The 14812-nt window shown below is 34.3% G+C and overlaps 3 protein-coding genes across 8 annotated transcripts in view; all 3 read left to right on the top strand.

Moving 5' to 3' along the window:
• LOC111020630 (ARM repeat superfamily protein) overlaps positions 1-6635 on the top strand; it is a 31711-nt gene extending 25076 nt beyond the window's left edge. For all 5 annotated transcript variants that reach the window (XM_088121290.1, XM_022297334.2, XM_022297335.2 and 2 more), the window contains 6 exons: positions 243-410; positions 856-973; positions 5497-5655; positions 5738-5853; positions 5930-5989; positions 6165-6635. In XM_088121290.1, coding sequence (XP_087977416.1) covers positions 243-410; positions 856-973; positions 5497-5655; positions 5738-5853; positions 5930-5989; positions 6165-6368 — 825 coding nt within the window. In that variant the 3' untranslated portion in view covers positions 6369-6635. The remainder of the gene's footprint in view (positions 1-242; positions 411-855; positions 974-5496; positions 5656-5737; positions 5854-5929; positions 5990-6164) is intronic.
• Positions 6636-7374: 739 nt separating this feature from the next.
• On the top strand, positions 7375-9563 carry LOC111020577 (axoneme-associated protein MST101(2) protein). 2 transcript variants are annotated; one of them, XM_022297273.2, is made up of 5 exons: positions 7375-7635; positions 7793-7905; positions 8673-8743; positions 8861-8947; positions 9024-9563. In XM_022297273.2, the coding sequence occupies exons 2-5, from the start codon at positions 7800-7802 to the stop codon at positions 9297-9299; spliced, it is 540 nt and encodes a 179-aa protein (XP_022152965.1). In that variant the 5' UTR covers positions 7375-7635; positions 7793-7799; the 3' UTR covers positions 9300-9563. The 2 variants fall into 2 exon arrangements, with proteins under 2 accessions (XP_022152965.1, XP_022152964.1); XM_022297272.1 differs by having other exon boundaries at positions 7377-7631.
• Positions 9564-11041: 1478 nt separating this feature from the next.
• Positions 11042-14476, top strand: LOC111020658 (octanoyltransferase). The gene is made up of 6 exons (XM_022297373.2): positions 11042-11297; positions 13053-13103; positions 13195-13264; positions 13506-13546; positions 14091-14150; positions 14254-14476. The coding sequence occupies exons 1-6, from the start codon at positions 11232-11234 to the stop codon at positions 14317-14319; spliced, it is 354 nt and encodes a 117-aa protein (XP_022153065.1). The 5' UTR covers positions 11042-11231; the 3' UTR covers positions 14320-14476.
• Positions 14477-14812: the final 336 nt, after the last annotated feature.

Below are 14812 nucleotides of genomic sequence, written 5' to 3'. Positions count from 1 at the left end.
ATATAATTTTCATCCTTCGGGAATAGGTCTAATCGGAAGAAAACTAATTGATGAAACTTAAGATTTTTACATTTACTTTTACTTTGGCGAACATAACATGAAATTATTACATCATGTTGGAGTAGGACGAAGAGGATTCTGGTAGTTAAATAGAACCATGGTAAAACAAATGTGAGCTAATAATACAAGGATTCGTTAGCTTCACTATTAGCTGTTTATGGTAATATTTCTTACTGTGACAGGGAAAGCATACTATATTAGATGCACTGGGTGCTATTTCAACTGCTTGCCACAAATTAATTTCTGCTGCTGATCCTGCCATGCCCAATGCCATTTTGGATCTGGTATCTTCTGCCTGCTCCAAGAAAGTAAAGAAATTCCGAGAAGCAGCATTTGCCTGTCTTGAGCAGGTGTGTAATGTTTCTATTTCTATTCATAGAGTTTCCATTAACATATTCATGAATTGGTTCCCATTTTAGTTATTACTCGTGTCATCTATTTTAGAACTCTTTATGATATCATTTAGGAGTTTAATTTATAGGTGATATGTAGGGAAATGGAAACTTTTTCTTTCTTAATTTTCTTTCTTATTTCTAAATTGTAGTTACATAAGAATTTCTTATGGTTGAGGCACTAAGAGACCGTATTAATTTGTACACTTTCACAAAATAAAGCAAAAGGACAGGCTTCATTGCTAAAATCATTTTTTAACAAATCTTAACAATTAGGAACAAAACAATGACACACGTTTTGGTTCCTGAGTTGCTTGCATACCTTGGTCTTGAAATATTGATGGTGGCATCTATAACAGTGTGGCTAACCTGCACTTATCTTCCATTGGTTGCTTGTTTTCAGGTTATAAAGGCCTTTGGCAGTCCTCAATTCTTCAATATGGTCTTTCCATTGTTATTTAAGGCTTGCAAATCAGCTGATTCTGGGCAGGCACCCCTGGGAGGGGATGCCACTAAAACAGGTTCTTACTTGATACCAAATTTTCTATTGTTGAGAGTTGATGATTCCTTTTCATAATTTTTCTCCAGCCATGAGTAGAAGTCAAAACATGATTCTGATGTCCCTGACTATGTTGTTTTCGTTGATGTAAACTTTGGAAAATCTTACACTAAATTTTATGTTTTTATTTTCCTTTGCATAGAATCACATTCCAAAATTTTTAAATATGGGATAAATTGATGTGAATGTTTGTTCATCCACTTTTCAAATGTTCTAAAGAATTTGCTAACATGGTAATATGATAATGAAATGATATTAAAATATTTTATTTTCTAACTACCATCTTCATGGCAAAGATGCACTGTGTGGGCCAGATAATGAGCATTTTTATCATCCTTTTTCACGCTATCCTTATGCTTCTTTAATTTGGATTAAGTTATTGGACACTGTTCATGATTGATTGACCTCATTCTTTTCACTTTGACGTGGGGGACTATTTGGGATGTCTTCTTGCATGTAATCACATCAACAATTGCCAAGAATGAAAGACATCCATAAGAATGTGCAGAAATGTCCAATTTGCCAGAAAAAATAAATATATGGCTCTCTCTTGGGGGTTTGCCACTGCCGCCATGCTGAGTTCAAGGTTGGGGAACTTCGTTCACCTCAATCTACAGCCATGTAGGTATCATCTCCACGACTCCTTAGGCCCTGTAAAGGGCTCAAACAAGTGTTGCATGTAACCTACTGTTTAGACTTACCATCACCAGCAACTATTCATGTTTCTCAGCTATGTAAAGCATTGGGAGACAATTGTGTTGTCTAGCCAATTCTATCCATCTTGGGCAGGAAATGGAACGGTTGGTGGGACAGGAGTTTGCCTCGACAGTTTGTCAAGTTTCTTCTGACTCTCTCTATGAACCTTTAGAGTAGTGGAAGAATCTGCCTCCCTTTGAAGCACCTTAGGAACGTCTAGATGTGATCAGATGTCAATTTTAGGATTGATGTAAACCAAATGAGAGAGAATTTTATTGATCGAAAGAACTACTCAACAAATGAAGACAGCAACCCCTTTTATAGAAGAGGGCTAAAGACATTTAACAAAAGAACTAACTAATAACAGCCAACCAACTAACTAATAACAGCTAACCAACTAACTTCAGCCTTTAACTAATAACTAATAAAACTAATGGGTTGGTAATTACATCAGTTTCCTTCCCTCTTAAAAGAAAACTCGTCCTCGAGTTTAAATGCAGTGGAGTTAGAAGGTTGTGAACAATCTTTAAAATGGAATTTTGCCTTTTCTTGTGGTTCAAAAATACTCGAATTGAAAATGTCCTTTTTAACTCATCCAAACAAAAATACTCCTTCTCATGTCTACATTCTTGAAGTCTTCTGTGAAGGAAAGACTTTGTGGTATATTCTTGCTTCAAGCTTCTTTCATCTCCTTCAATCTTTGCACTCCTATGAGAATCGTCTTCAATATCATCGAAATAATCTACAAACCCACGGCAAAATTCTTGAACCCAGAACCCATTGTTTTTGCTTTCTTGAGGTCTATCATGGTGGAAAAACTTTGTAGTTTGTTCCTCATCTTTCTCCTTCTCATTTTCTTGCTCAATTTGGAAGCCTTTTTGAGAAATTAAGGAATTGTGCCGGTTAACTTCTTGCATTTCAACTTCCAAGAACAATGTAGCCAAAGAAAAAGTAGAATCATCATATCTTCCTATCAATTCTTTATCAACCTCATCTTCCTCCTCAAAATAATTTTCAAACTTAAGAAAAAACTCATCCTCTTGTTCAATTGCCTCAATCTGAGAAGAGTTTTGGATTCCAGAATTTTTGAAATCAACATTGAAGGCATCAACTTGAGGCAAAATTGAGTTACCTCTTGCATCCTCTGAAATTTTTGTTGGTCTTATGAAATCATTTGAAGTGTCTTCACTCTTTTGGTGGCAAAATCTTCCCATCTTGGTTAAGGTAGCACTTGGGTTTTTGTTTTCCAGTTGGGAGTTTTGGAAAAGAAGAAAGAAAAATTTCATGGCTGTTGTTTGGAGTTTGGTGGCAAAATACCCCTGTCTTGTATGAAACTAATTTGTTAAAATTCGTACAAACTCCAACATTGTTGCTTGAACCTTCTTGGTACCTTCTTGGCGTACAAACTCCAAGATTTTGGTTGAAGTCTTGCCGGACAGCTCTCGATTCTTGGAGCATTCTTGATTCAAGAACATAATCTTGGTACCTTCTAGGCTGCACAAGGTGCTGTTCTTGGAGGTTTCTTGGTCTCCGATTGACTTCTTGGACTCTTCTTGGTGGTGTATGGTACCTCTCCGGCAGGTAATTAGTCCTTTGATCCTCCATCCACATTTCTTGATCCAATCTTGCATAATTTTGAGGAGTTCTAACCGTAGCTTGCTGTACTCTCATTGCTTCGAGTTTGTCATGGATGATCTCCAAAATTTGTTTAATCTCGCCGACATCCTGCAGGATGGTTTTCACCTTTCCTTCAACCGACAGCAAGCGTGCGGTTGATGATCGTGGCGAGAGAATAGAGGCTTTCTCCACTTCTTTTTTGACGAGAGAAGAGTCACCAATGTTGATCGACTTCTTTCTCGCCATACAACCCAGAAAATCGGGATGCTCTTATACCAATTTGATGTAAACCAAATGAGATAGAATTTTATGGATTGAAAAAACTACCCAACAAATGAAGTCAGCAGGCCCCTTTTATAGAAGAGGGCTAAAGACATTTAACAAGAACTAACTAAAAACAGCCAACCAACTAACTAAAAACAGCTAACCAACTAACTTCAGCCTTTAATTAATAACTAATAAAACTAATGGGTTGGTAATTACATCAAGGATATTGACCTTGAGGAGAAAGGTGTCTTTTGTGGTCTGGAGTACTACTGTAAGAAGGGGTAAAAGGGAGAATTGATAACATTAGATAGTCAGAAAAGCGAGAGTGGGCATGTACTGTGGGCATGAGTAGAGTATCAATCTTTTTGGGAAGTATTGGGTATAGGAGAGCAAGGCACTCCCAAATGGGGATTGTAGTACGAGAAGAAGCTACTGTAATCGGTACCTTTCAAATTGAGTCCTATCAGAAGACTTAAGAAAAAGTACTTGATGCTTCTTTTGAACCTTGGGATTGTTTTAGTATCTAAAATTAAGATTTAAGAAACTGCGTCTCGTTGATGAAAGTAATATACAATGAAGGGGAAATCCTTTATCCAAAGGAATTGCAGGAAAACACTCTGATTGGAGGAAATAATGGCTGGAGAATAAATTTTAAAAAAGGAAAAGAAAAAGAGAAAATAACTAGAGCTCCAAGAGGAGGCTAGGCCACAGAAAATGAAACTATATCATCCTTCGGTATTTCTATTATTTTTTTATTTTTTCTGTTAAGAAACAATTTCATTGATGAGTGAAATTACAACCCAAAAACCAAAGGAGTTACATGAGACTTCTCCAGTGGGTCAAAAGAGAAACCATACTATAAGAGTCAAATACTTTAGATGCTTTTCACCAAGACATAGCAAGAAAAATGATATTGTCAAAGAGTCTAGCGAATGGGAGCTCTTTTTCTGTGAAGAGTCTATAGTTTCTTTTTCGGTATTTCTATTATTATCCTAAAACGTAATAATAGAAAGTTGTCCTAAAACATATTCTTTTTCTTTATTTCTATTATTATCCTGCATCTTGTTGATGAACTAGAGCTCTTTTTCGGTATTTCTATTATTGTCCTAAAACATATTCTCCTATTCCTTTCCAACCAAATTATCTATAAATTTGGCTTGGTTACATTCAGCCACTTGGTTTTATCTTCATTTTGAATTGAAAACCACTACAAATGAGAGTCTGAGTTTCTTGATACTTGGATCTCCTCCAGTCTTTTGCCGTCCGGCTTATGTTATTCATGTAGCATTCAGTACCGAATGATTATGAAATTATGTTGATCTGGCACGCCCCTACTCAAAACAAGGATTCTGCTTAATTACGAAGGGAATTCTCTCATCATCATGAGAGTTCCCTCTTGCTAAGTGCATCAAGCCAGAATTTTACGTCACATCATCTGCAGACAAATCCATATCCTACAACTCACCTAGAGTTTGACCTTCTCTGATCTTGGAAGGATAACTCACTTAACTTTTCTTCCCTCAGTGGGCAACAACACTAGGAGGAAGACGAACGGGAAGTGGTTTAGGAAAGGACTTTCAAATTGGATGTGCTCGCCCAGTGAGAAAGGCCTAGGAAAGAAAATAGCAAAGGCATAGCAGCAGCTACTCACTAGGAGGAAGACGAACGGGAAGTGGTTTAGGAAAGGACTTTCAAGTTGGATGTGCTCGCCCAGTGAGAAAGGCCTAGGAAAGAAGATAGCAAAGGCATAGCAGCAGCTACTTTTATTGCGCTAGGAGTTATGTTGTTGTCGTCACATATTGTTGCTTGTGTGCGCCTGCCTGTATTGTCATAGATTTATGCTCTTCAACTTGCATGAGGGTTTACAAATTTTGATCACATTGTGACCTAAATTTCTTTATGCAGATTCTGATGATAAAGGAGAAATTTCGATTACCCGAGAGAAAATTTTAAATTGTTTGACATCTTCCATCCAAGTGGCTAATTTAGATGATGTTATTGAACAACAGAAGAACTTGCTGTATTTGATAACTACATCTTTGTCTAATGGCTTCAGATGGACTGGTAATTTCTTCTCGTCTCTCTACTTCTTGTTTAAACCTGTTGTTCCCTTCATTGATGTTTAAACCGTAATTGTCACTTTCAGTGAAAACTTCGACATTTTTGTCAATCAATGAACTCTGTTCAAGGTTTCATGAGGTCTTGCAGCACGGATTCCAAGAGAAACCCAAGTTTGATAGCACCATTTCTTTTGTTCTTGAGGTGAACTAATTGCTTTTATTTGCAATATGTTTTTTACTGTAAAACCTCTAAAATAATTTCCCCCTCTCGTATGCAGTTATCTCATTCAGTCTCACCTTTAGTGGTTCAGTGCATAACCACCGTCAAGATTGCTCAGGTTTGTTATTTGTTTTACTTTTAAATTAAACTTAGACTCGACAGTGTGACATATGGTTAAGTTTTTGCCTTTCGAAACTTCAAAATTTGAAGAGCTAATGGTTCATATTCAACCCAAGTAGAAGTTCATATGATTTCATAAGCTTATTTATGTGTGACCTCTTTATCAAATTTAGGTTCACATCAATGCCTCAGAATGCCTACTTGAGATAATAAAGCTGTACACTGACTTGCCCTCGGTCGAGCGGACAGACATTGGCATTAAAGCCGAGCTTCTTCATCTGTGCGAGATTGAGAAAAATGAAGTTGCTAAATCATTGTTGAAGACCTGCATTGAGAAACTTGAAAACCTCCAACAGGATAAGGTCCAGGAAGGCTAGAGATTGCACTTCAATCCAAAATAATTAGAAAATAATTATGATGACATTGGATAGTACTTCTAAACTTTGGAGCCTCTTTTTGAGAGAAAAAGGTTGAAATGCCATTACATTGATCTTGTATTCTCTAGTACAAAATAATCCACAGAGCGAGAACCAGAGCCAGAGCGAAAATTGTCCGGTAAGTTGCAAGCTATCACGTATTGAGCGATCTGCTCCTTGCATTATGCTCAATGATCCTTGTTTAATTATCGAAGAGGCTTCATCTAATCCCAATGTCGAGTCGCAAAGGTTTTAAATTATTATGTTCTCTCTTTGAGAGCTTGATCCCAAGCCTTCAGACGATATTTTTAAATGTCCAAGCTCTTGGCATGAAAGAAAGCTGTTCTTTGGGGTCCAATAAATTACCAACAATGGTTCAATAGATCACTTTTGACTAGTGCCAAGAAAAATTAAAAAAAAATCTTTTGATTAATTAAAAATGTTTTTGTAGAGTTTAAAATGTCGAGGTACATAGATGGAGGAAAGTTGTATTATGTTTTCTTACGTTTAAAAATTATCATAATTGGAGAATCATAATGTTGCTATATTTGAAAATATGACGACGGTGTAATTTCAAGTGAATAATAATTTTTAGTGAAATTATAAGTTTTGTTTATGAATTTTCAAGGTATGTCTAATAGGTTATTTTAAAAAAAATTCTAAAAGGTAAACTGTCTAATAAGTCTAAGATCTTGTCCATCAACAAATTTGAATGTAGAAAGATTTAAATGATAATTTAATCATAATTTCACTACTCACATAAATTAATTTGAATACCCAAGTTTTTTCGAGTGGTTCTCGAGTTGAAACTGAAAGCATCTACATAAATTAAGGAATAATTTAAATGACAAAAAATATCCATAAATGTTTTCAAAAATAACTTTCTTTAAACAAACTTCTGTTAATAATTTAGATGGAAATTCGAGGTGGCAGCTGGACGACGTCGTTTTGAAATGCATAATGTCTAGGGTTTTTCTTTTTTGGGTGAACTCTCAGTCTCCTTCGCTCTCCTCTAACGCACGCCGTACGCACTCACTTCAATACGAGGTTTCGTCGTTCATGCCTTCTGCCATGAGTGACTGAGAGAGAGATCTCGATTAGAACTGGTTCGGATTCGGTTGAGTGTTCTAATCGGGTGAGTTAACGCTCTAAACGACAACCGAAGAATCAGCCAAAATCAGGGCATTGTTGCCTTGCCTACTGAAACTCCACCAACTCCAACAGGCAGGTATCTTACTTTCCTCATCGAATTGAATAATCTGTTTGTTTATTTCATTATTTCGCGCGATTTATTTCCTGTTTTAGCTTGTGTTTTGTTTTCCATCTGTTCTCCCCCTTCGTTTTGTTATTTATTTTTCTTGACCTCAAAATTCTTTGTTTTGCAGTGATAAAATGCATTTCAGAGATAAAAGTACGAGAATGGGGTCATCGAGTTGCTCGACTGATGTGGAACCTGACATGAATATCAGAAATATCATGAAAGAAATTAATTTTCTGAGTAATTTCACTTTTTCCCTCAGAATTCAGTTTACTTTTCGGACATACATCTTTAGCCCGAATTTCATTATTTCAATTGTTTCCCTATTGATGATGTTAGAGATTACTTTTTCTTTCTGAAATTCTTGAGTCCGTATGAAAGGTCTGGGTTAATTTTTCGTTTCTTCTATGGTTTTCTGTTGGCCTTTGTGAAACGCACGGAATAGCGAAGAGTATATAGTGTTGTACTTGTTGTCCGTACTAATTATTGTAGTGCAAGAGTATATAGCGAAGAACTCAGTTGTTTGGCTTTAGAAATCATACCTGAGATTTGATGTAAAACTCCAAAGAAATTGAATAAATGTTGGAACTATATTTAATTTGCGTCCTCCTACTTCCTTTCAAATTCCGTTTGTGTACAAATTTCTTTTTAAACACCTTCATGATCATAATAATTACACCCCCCGTAGTGTATCAATAGTTTCACTTGCTTTGACTTTAGAAATTGGTTTGAACCAAACCATTGGAGTTAAACTAGAAAATTCTTTTTGTAATTACTCTATTATATTTTTGCTAATTGGAGGGGATTTTTGTAACCCTCATTACCTTTTGTATATTTCATTACATTAATGAAATGATCCTGTTTCCCTTTAAAAAAATGGTGTTGAACTGTTTGTCCTCACCCTTTGAGTGCTTATCGGTTATGGGGCAGGGATTTGAGTAGAAAGAAATGAAAAAAAAAAGGTTCAATTACCAAGTTTCTAATTGTTTTCACATTCTTTATTTCAGCCTCCTCTCATATGTCATGGAAAGACAAAAAGGAGATTGAGAACAGAAAAATTGTCTCTCTGGGTGGAAAGGTACGACTATGGATATGCATTCTGTAGGCTCAATTTCTTATGGCATCCTGAATGAATGCAATTTATTAAGTTTATATCTATTGCTTTAATAACATCAATCCTTTTTCTATGGTGCAGCCTCAAAAGAAACAAAAACTACCTCTAAGTGTAGCACGACCAATTATGAAGAAACAGAAGGAAAGAGAACAAAAGATGATGGAAGAGGTAAGGAAATCCAAAAGATAGTTAACTTTCATGATTGATGTTTTTTTTTGCCTACATTTCCTTCTGTTGTTTGCAGCGTTTGAATCTTGGACAATCTAGTGGCAATAATTCTAGAAGATCTATGGGTAAGCGCAAGCCCGAGGACCAGGTTCTTAGGCCGAGCGAAGGCATTTTTAGAAATGGAGTGCTTGATGTCAAGCATCTACTACACCGTGCTCCTACTAGGAATACTGACTTTGCTCCTATTAGGAATACCGACTTTGGAAACGATATGGTCGGTAAAGGTAGAAGGAAGGGAGGGAAAAAGAAGAATAAAAGTAAGAAAAAGGGTGGCGGTAAGAAACGCCACTGAAATCAATCAGTTATTGCAATTCAATGAAATTTAGCATATCCTTGTTTCATATATAGATTTGATAATCTGGGTTTTATTATTAACATTTTATTCACATATGGCATACTAAATTAGGAAGTAATTCAGTCTCTGTTATTTTTATTCCTTCGGAATTGAGGGAATGGGTTTTGTAGTTTGAGTGATGTAGAAAGTTGCGTTTCATTTTTCCTTTTTGGGGTTTTGTTTTGTGTATAATTAATGTCATATGATTGAATATTATGGTCCCGTTTTGAGATGGCCCTGAACCATGTCATTGTACGGAAATTTGTGGGGATTGGGGAAAAGTTCCAAAAAAAATCATGTAATTTATTAAAAGTAAATTGTTTATATGAAAATTAACCTTTGTTTCTAAAAAAATCTAACACAAATTTTAGAAATTAACATAATAATATTTATTCTACCTTTTATAAGTGATAAAATAATACTTTTATTTATCTTTTTAGAAAGTTGGAAAAGAGAAGTAGAAAAGGAAGAAACTTTTTTTCCAACATTTTACACAAGTTCGAAAACTTTTCTTAAAAATTGTACTAGTCTCTATTGGGGCTAAACTTTTGTTTCTCAATTTGTCAAAAAATTGTTGAGATGTCAAGAAATGTTAGAGGAAAGAATGGACAATGTCGAGGAAATGTAGAGAGTATCAAAATTGATCGAAAAAGAGAGAAAATACATTGAACGACATAGATAAATATCATAAACCTAACGCATTGTACATAGAAACATGTATAACTTTGTGACGAATTTCAAAAACTGGCTATATAATTAAAAAACGGTACATGGTTAAGTTCGAAGTAAGAACAAACTTTAAGGATTTTATAAAAATCATGTTCTTTAATGAAAATGTTAATATCAAAAGTATATGTCACAAAAACTCCAAATATATATTACATAAATGACTTTTTTTTTCATTACCATCTTTAACCCTTAACTATATATGAAGAATTTATTACAAGGACATAAATCTAATGACAAGAACAAAGTTGAAATTAAAATCTATGGACTAAAATAGAATAAATACTAAAATTTAGATAACAATGGGCCCATTTGTTATGGATGGCTTATATTACTTTACAATTTAAGAAATTAATAGACAATTAGATTTTTCTTTCATATTAATTTCCTAAATGGGAAATGAGAGAGAAAGGATAGTTTTAAGACAATTTGAGCAATTTTTGGATCGAAAAATGATGGTCCACAACAATTTGAGAAATTCTTGGATCAAAAAGGATCGACTGGAAAAGAGGATACAAAAAACAATTATTTTAAGCTAGCCTTTCTCTTTTTTTTTTTCCTTAAAAAAATTAATGTAACTAAAATACATAAGAGGTTATATAAAGTTTTCATAAGAAAACAAAAGTAAAAAGTAAAAGTTAATAAATAAATAAAGTTTTTGAATTAAAAATAAAATAATAAATAAATAAAACGGTACCTGCCTAACTAAATAAATTGAAAAATAAAAATAATAAGTTAGTATTATTAAAAACACCTATATATAGTCTATATTATTAATAATTACAATATTTTTAAGACGATTTTTAATCTGTCTTTTGCTTTGCCTCCATTCTAAGTTTTCTCCCCTATTTATATTTTTTAAAATATAATATAATTAATTAAATTGTATGACACATTAATTTTTAATAAAAATAACATTTTGAAGAAGAAAAATTCTCTAATTTTCGAGAGACATCGAGGACAACCTTCCCGGTCTAAGAACCGGTCCAACAGGAAATGAAATTATGAATCGAAGAAGGAAACCCTGAGTGCATTTTCTCATTTTTTTTCCCTGACAAATCTGAATTTTGAAGAGGCATTGAGATTGAGCCCAGTTACCGAATTTTTTCCAGAGCGTAAGGTATTAAAAGATCAATTCGACGTCACGTAGATCCGAAGACAACCATGGATGAGTTCGAATTTCGTCGACTTCTTCATCTATTTCCCGTTGTTCGATCTCGAGACTTTCATGTATCAATTCATCTCTTTCTGTTATATCTGTCTTTTTGGAAAAAGTAATTAGCTTAGAAAATTTTATGATCGTTAAATGTTGCGCCTCCATAGCTAGCCTGATATTTGTTAACGACAGAAATGATAAGAGTTTCTATTTCGATTTCAATCATATTTTGATTGATTGATTTCCTGTCACTAGCCACCCGACGATTAGACGGATTCGGGTGTTCTTGTTTGTGGTTCGAGAAACATGGTTTGGATAAATCTCTTCTTTTGTATTGGGTCTCCGGTGGTCTTCCTCAATTTGATTTAATGCATTATATTGGCCCAAGATGATGAAGATAAATAGTTGGTAGGGCTGAATTCTCCAGGCCAATTAGTCAATCAAATAATAGATAGTAAATAGGTCAGTTTGACAATAAATGAATTTCTCGTTGTAGAATGTATTTGGGCGAGGTTTTTTTAATATGTATGATGTCTATAGTATAGAAAAGTAGAAGGTACCGATCCCACGCAGTTGTAGTTGCGTTTTGCCACCGTTAGGCAGAGTTATGTACCTGCATCCCTTATTGAAAGAAGCTTGTTTAGGTACTTTTTAATGTTTAGGATATAACTTGTTCAGTGGTTTTTGGGTTCAAAAGAATAGGGATATTATTCTGAAATGTTTGTTTGTCAAGTTGTCATTTATCACTTTCGTAGAAAAGACCTGCATGTGTTGATTATTGGTAACGAATCAAAAGAGGTTCTACTGGGGATACAAACTGGTTTGACTTATTGAGCTGATGAAATACAGCCATAATTTCTTGGATATACTGATTGCTGCCATTAGCACGAGAAGTAATGTGAGATTATTAAACATGCTAGGAGAAACCGATATTGCAGTTTGATGTTTGAATACGAGCTCTGTTCCATTTGATTAATAGCAGTGTAACTCTTTGTTTTTTTCTTCTTTTTTTTGTAATATTGATGTAATTTTGTTTTATTTATCAAGAAAATTAAAATCCTTGCAGTCTTTACCAGTTTCTGCTGGGGGTGAGAACCATAAAATACCATATCTAAAACCTCTGATGGTTTGGTTCTATTATTGAAGCTTTAGTTTCTTTTCCTTCTTTGGTAGTTCGACTTCATTGTGCAAATAGAAAACTTTTGCCTGGAAGGATGAGGTATCTCTGAGAAGTATATATGCGCACTGATAGTTGTTGAAGTATCACCCATATGATGGACTCTGATAAACTTGTCAGTGATGCACATTTTGTTTGTGTTGGACGGTAATTTTTAGTTGGAAAACTGAGAGCTAACATTTATTTTGGTCCCACACCTTGTGTACACTGAACATGAGGGGAATTTAAAATGCAATAGTTCTTTCTTAGTATATGTGCGTCAAAAAGGTTTCAAACCTTGGGGGTTGTAAAAAATATTCAATTTATATTTATTCCTATATTCGGAAGAAATGCGAACTCCAAAATACTATAATTTTGCATTTATAATTGGGATGGAGATGCATTGACCTTGGTTTGTAGAAGATTGGCAGAGATATCTTTTCTGTAGCTGTGTGTGAATAAGTGCCTCTTGATTATGTTTTTTATCTTGATGTTTTACCATTTCTTGAAGAAGACATTAACCAAGACATGGGAAAACCATTTGGGTTGAGACTAATATGCAGTCTTGAAGTTTTCTGAATGATATGTATCAAATGTCGTATGAAGAGTATGTTACTGTTATTAGTAGCATAGACACCTTTTGAGTTCGCATAATATCTCATAAAATTTTCAGGCTGAGACAGACTTATGTGGAGAGTCAGCATCCAAGTCACCCAAGTGTGAGGTTAATTAAATACTTTGTCCTGACCCCCTGTCCTTTTTGCATATTCTTATTGCTAGTTTATTAAATTCTGTACGCTTTCAACTATTCATAGGTGGGGGGATGGCAAGATGCATGGAATGAAGATAAAGAAAAGTCAAAGATCCAAGGACTTGACCTACATGGTATTTGATCTTGAGAATATTATTTTATTTTATTTTCATCTTATGCCAGATTATTTTTTAAAACATTTTAAAATACGTTTGTATAGCTGTTTTTCTTTTCTTAAATCGCTCATGAAGTTGTCCTTTCTGGTTTCAGTTTATAGCATTAGTTCAATGGTCCTGTTATGGAAAGCTTCCTATTTTTTATAGTATTTTAAACAGAAGTTAGGCTAATATCACATCTTTGGATGATTGCTAACAGATGCATTCTGGAAGAAGCTAAAGTTAGCTGCTGAGAAGAAGGTATGAAGTTCTATTTCTTATTTAAGTATGATGATCTAATTCCCAAATCTATTATATGCCGGGGCTACGAGAATGGATTTTATTCTGAACTAGGGTAAAAACCCCCAAGATAGTTACTTAGTTATCCTTTTCTCTTACAAATCCTCATGATTAAGTTTATAACTCATTGGTTACAATCTATTTGATAAAAATGGAAGTTCGACAAGTTCTTTTTGTCAACATAAATTCTTGTCATGCCTTTTTAACAATCTACATCAACGCATTCTGATCTGAAATTGTCCATTTTGCATGGAGTTGAAATTCTACACAATTGATTAGTTACATTCTCTTGGAGGTGCAGAAAGATTCATGTGTGTATATTCGGTTTCAGATTTTGTAAAATCATTGAATGCAACCGAACGTCAATTTAAATTAAGTGCAAATATCTGGATTTCTCTACACATTTCATCCTAATGATGCGTTGCATTATTACTTAGTTTGAATGTGAAAAGAACAATGTATATATTGGTATCTAACAACTCGTTTGCTTATTCATTCCACACAGGTGGGCGAGGAAGAAGCAGAGAAATTCTGTAGCTCATTTCAACAGATACACAGTAGACTTGTATGTCATTCAGAAGATATCATACAATTAGATTATTTATTTTATATATATATTTTCAGTCTACAACATTAGAATGAATATGATATGATCAATTTGAATACAGGTTAATGAAGAACTGGATTTGGATGCTGCTCGAAGCTTTCTGGAGGCATTCAGTTCCGTAGATTAGTATGATTATGTGCTTCATGCTTCATGTATTTCATATATCATCTTGCCTCCATAGACCACATTTTTCAAGAGTTTTATTGGAATTCAATTACCAACAAGGATTTGGAACAGCTAAGTTTTGTTTTCAAGGAATTTTCAGACACCATCTTCCACTATCACACATTGGATTTTACCACTGAATTCTTCAAATAGGTTTATATTTCCACATTTCTTGGTACTTACTCAATCGCACTTGCTACTAGAAAGAACACTATTATAAGTTCGATGATCGCATTACATCGTTGTCAAGTCTATCTACGAAGTGAAAATTAAATAATTGTAGCATCCTTGAGAAGCTACATTTAACTCAATTACATCATAAATAAAGAGGTGAATATTCAAACTTTCAATCTATAGAAAAGATTAAGCTATGCTCACGGTAGCTTCAATTCAATTTTGATCTTATTTTTCTGATTGGAGGTAACATTGCATAGAGGTTTTAGTTTATGAAAAAA

This window comes from Momordica charantia, assembly GCF_013281855.1.
Source record: "Momordica charantia cultivar OHB3-1 chromosome 2 unlocalized genomic scaffold, Mcharantia_2.0 BLBB01000002.1, whole genome shotgun sequence".
Taxonomy (NCBI): Eukaryota; Viridiplantae; Streptophyta; class Magnoliopsida; order Cucurbitales; family Cucurbitaceae; genus Momordica; species Momordica charantia.
The sequence above is the reverse complement of the archived record's forward strand: the minus strand, read 5'-3'. Positions and strand labels throughout refer to the sequence as shown.

Excerpts from the sequence above, each read along its gene's own strand:
- LOC111020577 (XM_022297273.2), top strand. The coding sequence starts at position 7,800 with ATGCATTTCAGAGATAAAAGTACGAGAATGGGGTCATCGAGTTGCTCG. Across the intron at positions 7,906-8,672 it reads GAAAGAAATTAATTTTCTGA|CCTCCTCTCATATGTCATGG; the intron begins GTAATTTCACTT and ends TCTTTATTTCAG. Across the intron at positions 8,948-9,023 it reads AACAAAAGATGATGGAAGAG|CGTTTGAATCTTGGACAATC; the intron begins GTAAGGAAATCC and ends TGTTGTTTGCAG.
- LOC111020658 (XM_022297373.2), top strand. The coding sequence starts at position 11,232 with ATGGATGAGTTCGAATTTCGTCGACTTCTTCATCTATTTCCCGTTGTT. Across the intron at positions 11,298-13,052 it reads TTCGATCTCGAGACTTTCAT|GCTGAGACAGACTTATGTGG; the intron begins GTATCAATTCAT and ends TAAAATTTTCAG. Across the intron at positions 14,151-14,253 it reads AACAGATACACAGTAGACTT|GTTAATGAAGAACTGGATTT; the intron begins GTATGTCATTCA and ends ATTTGAATACAG.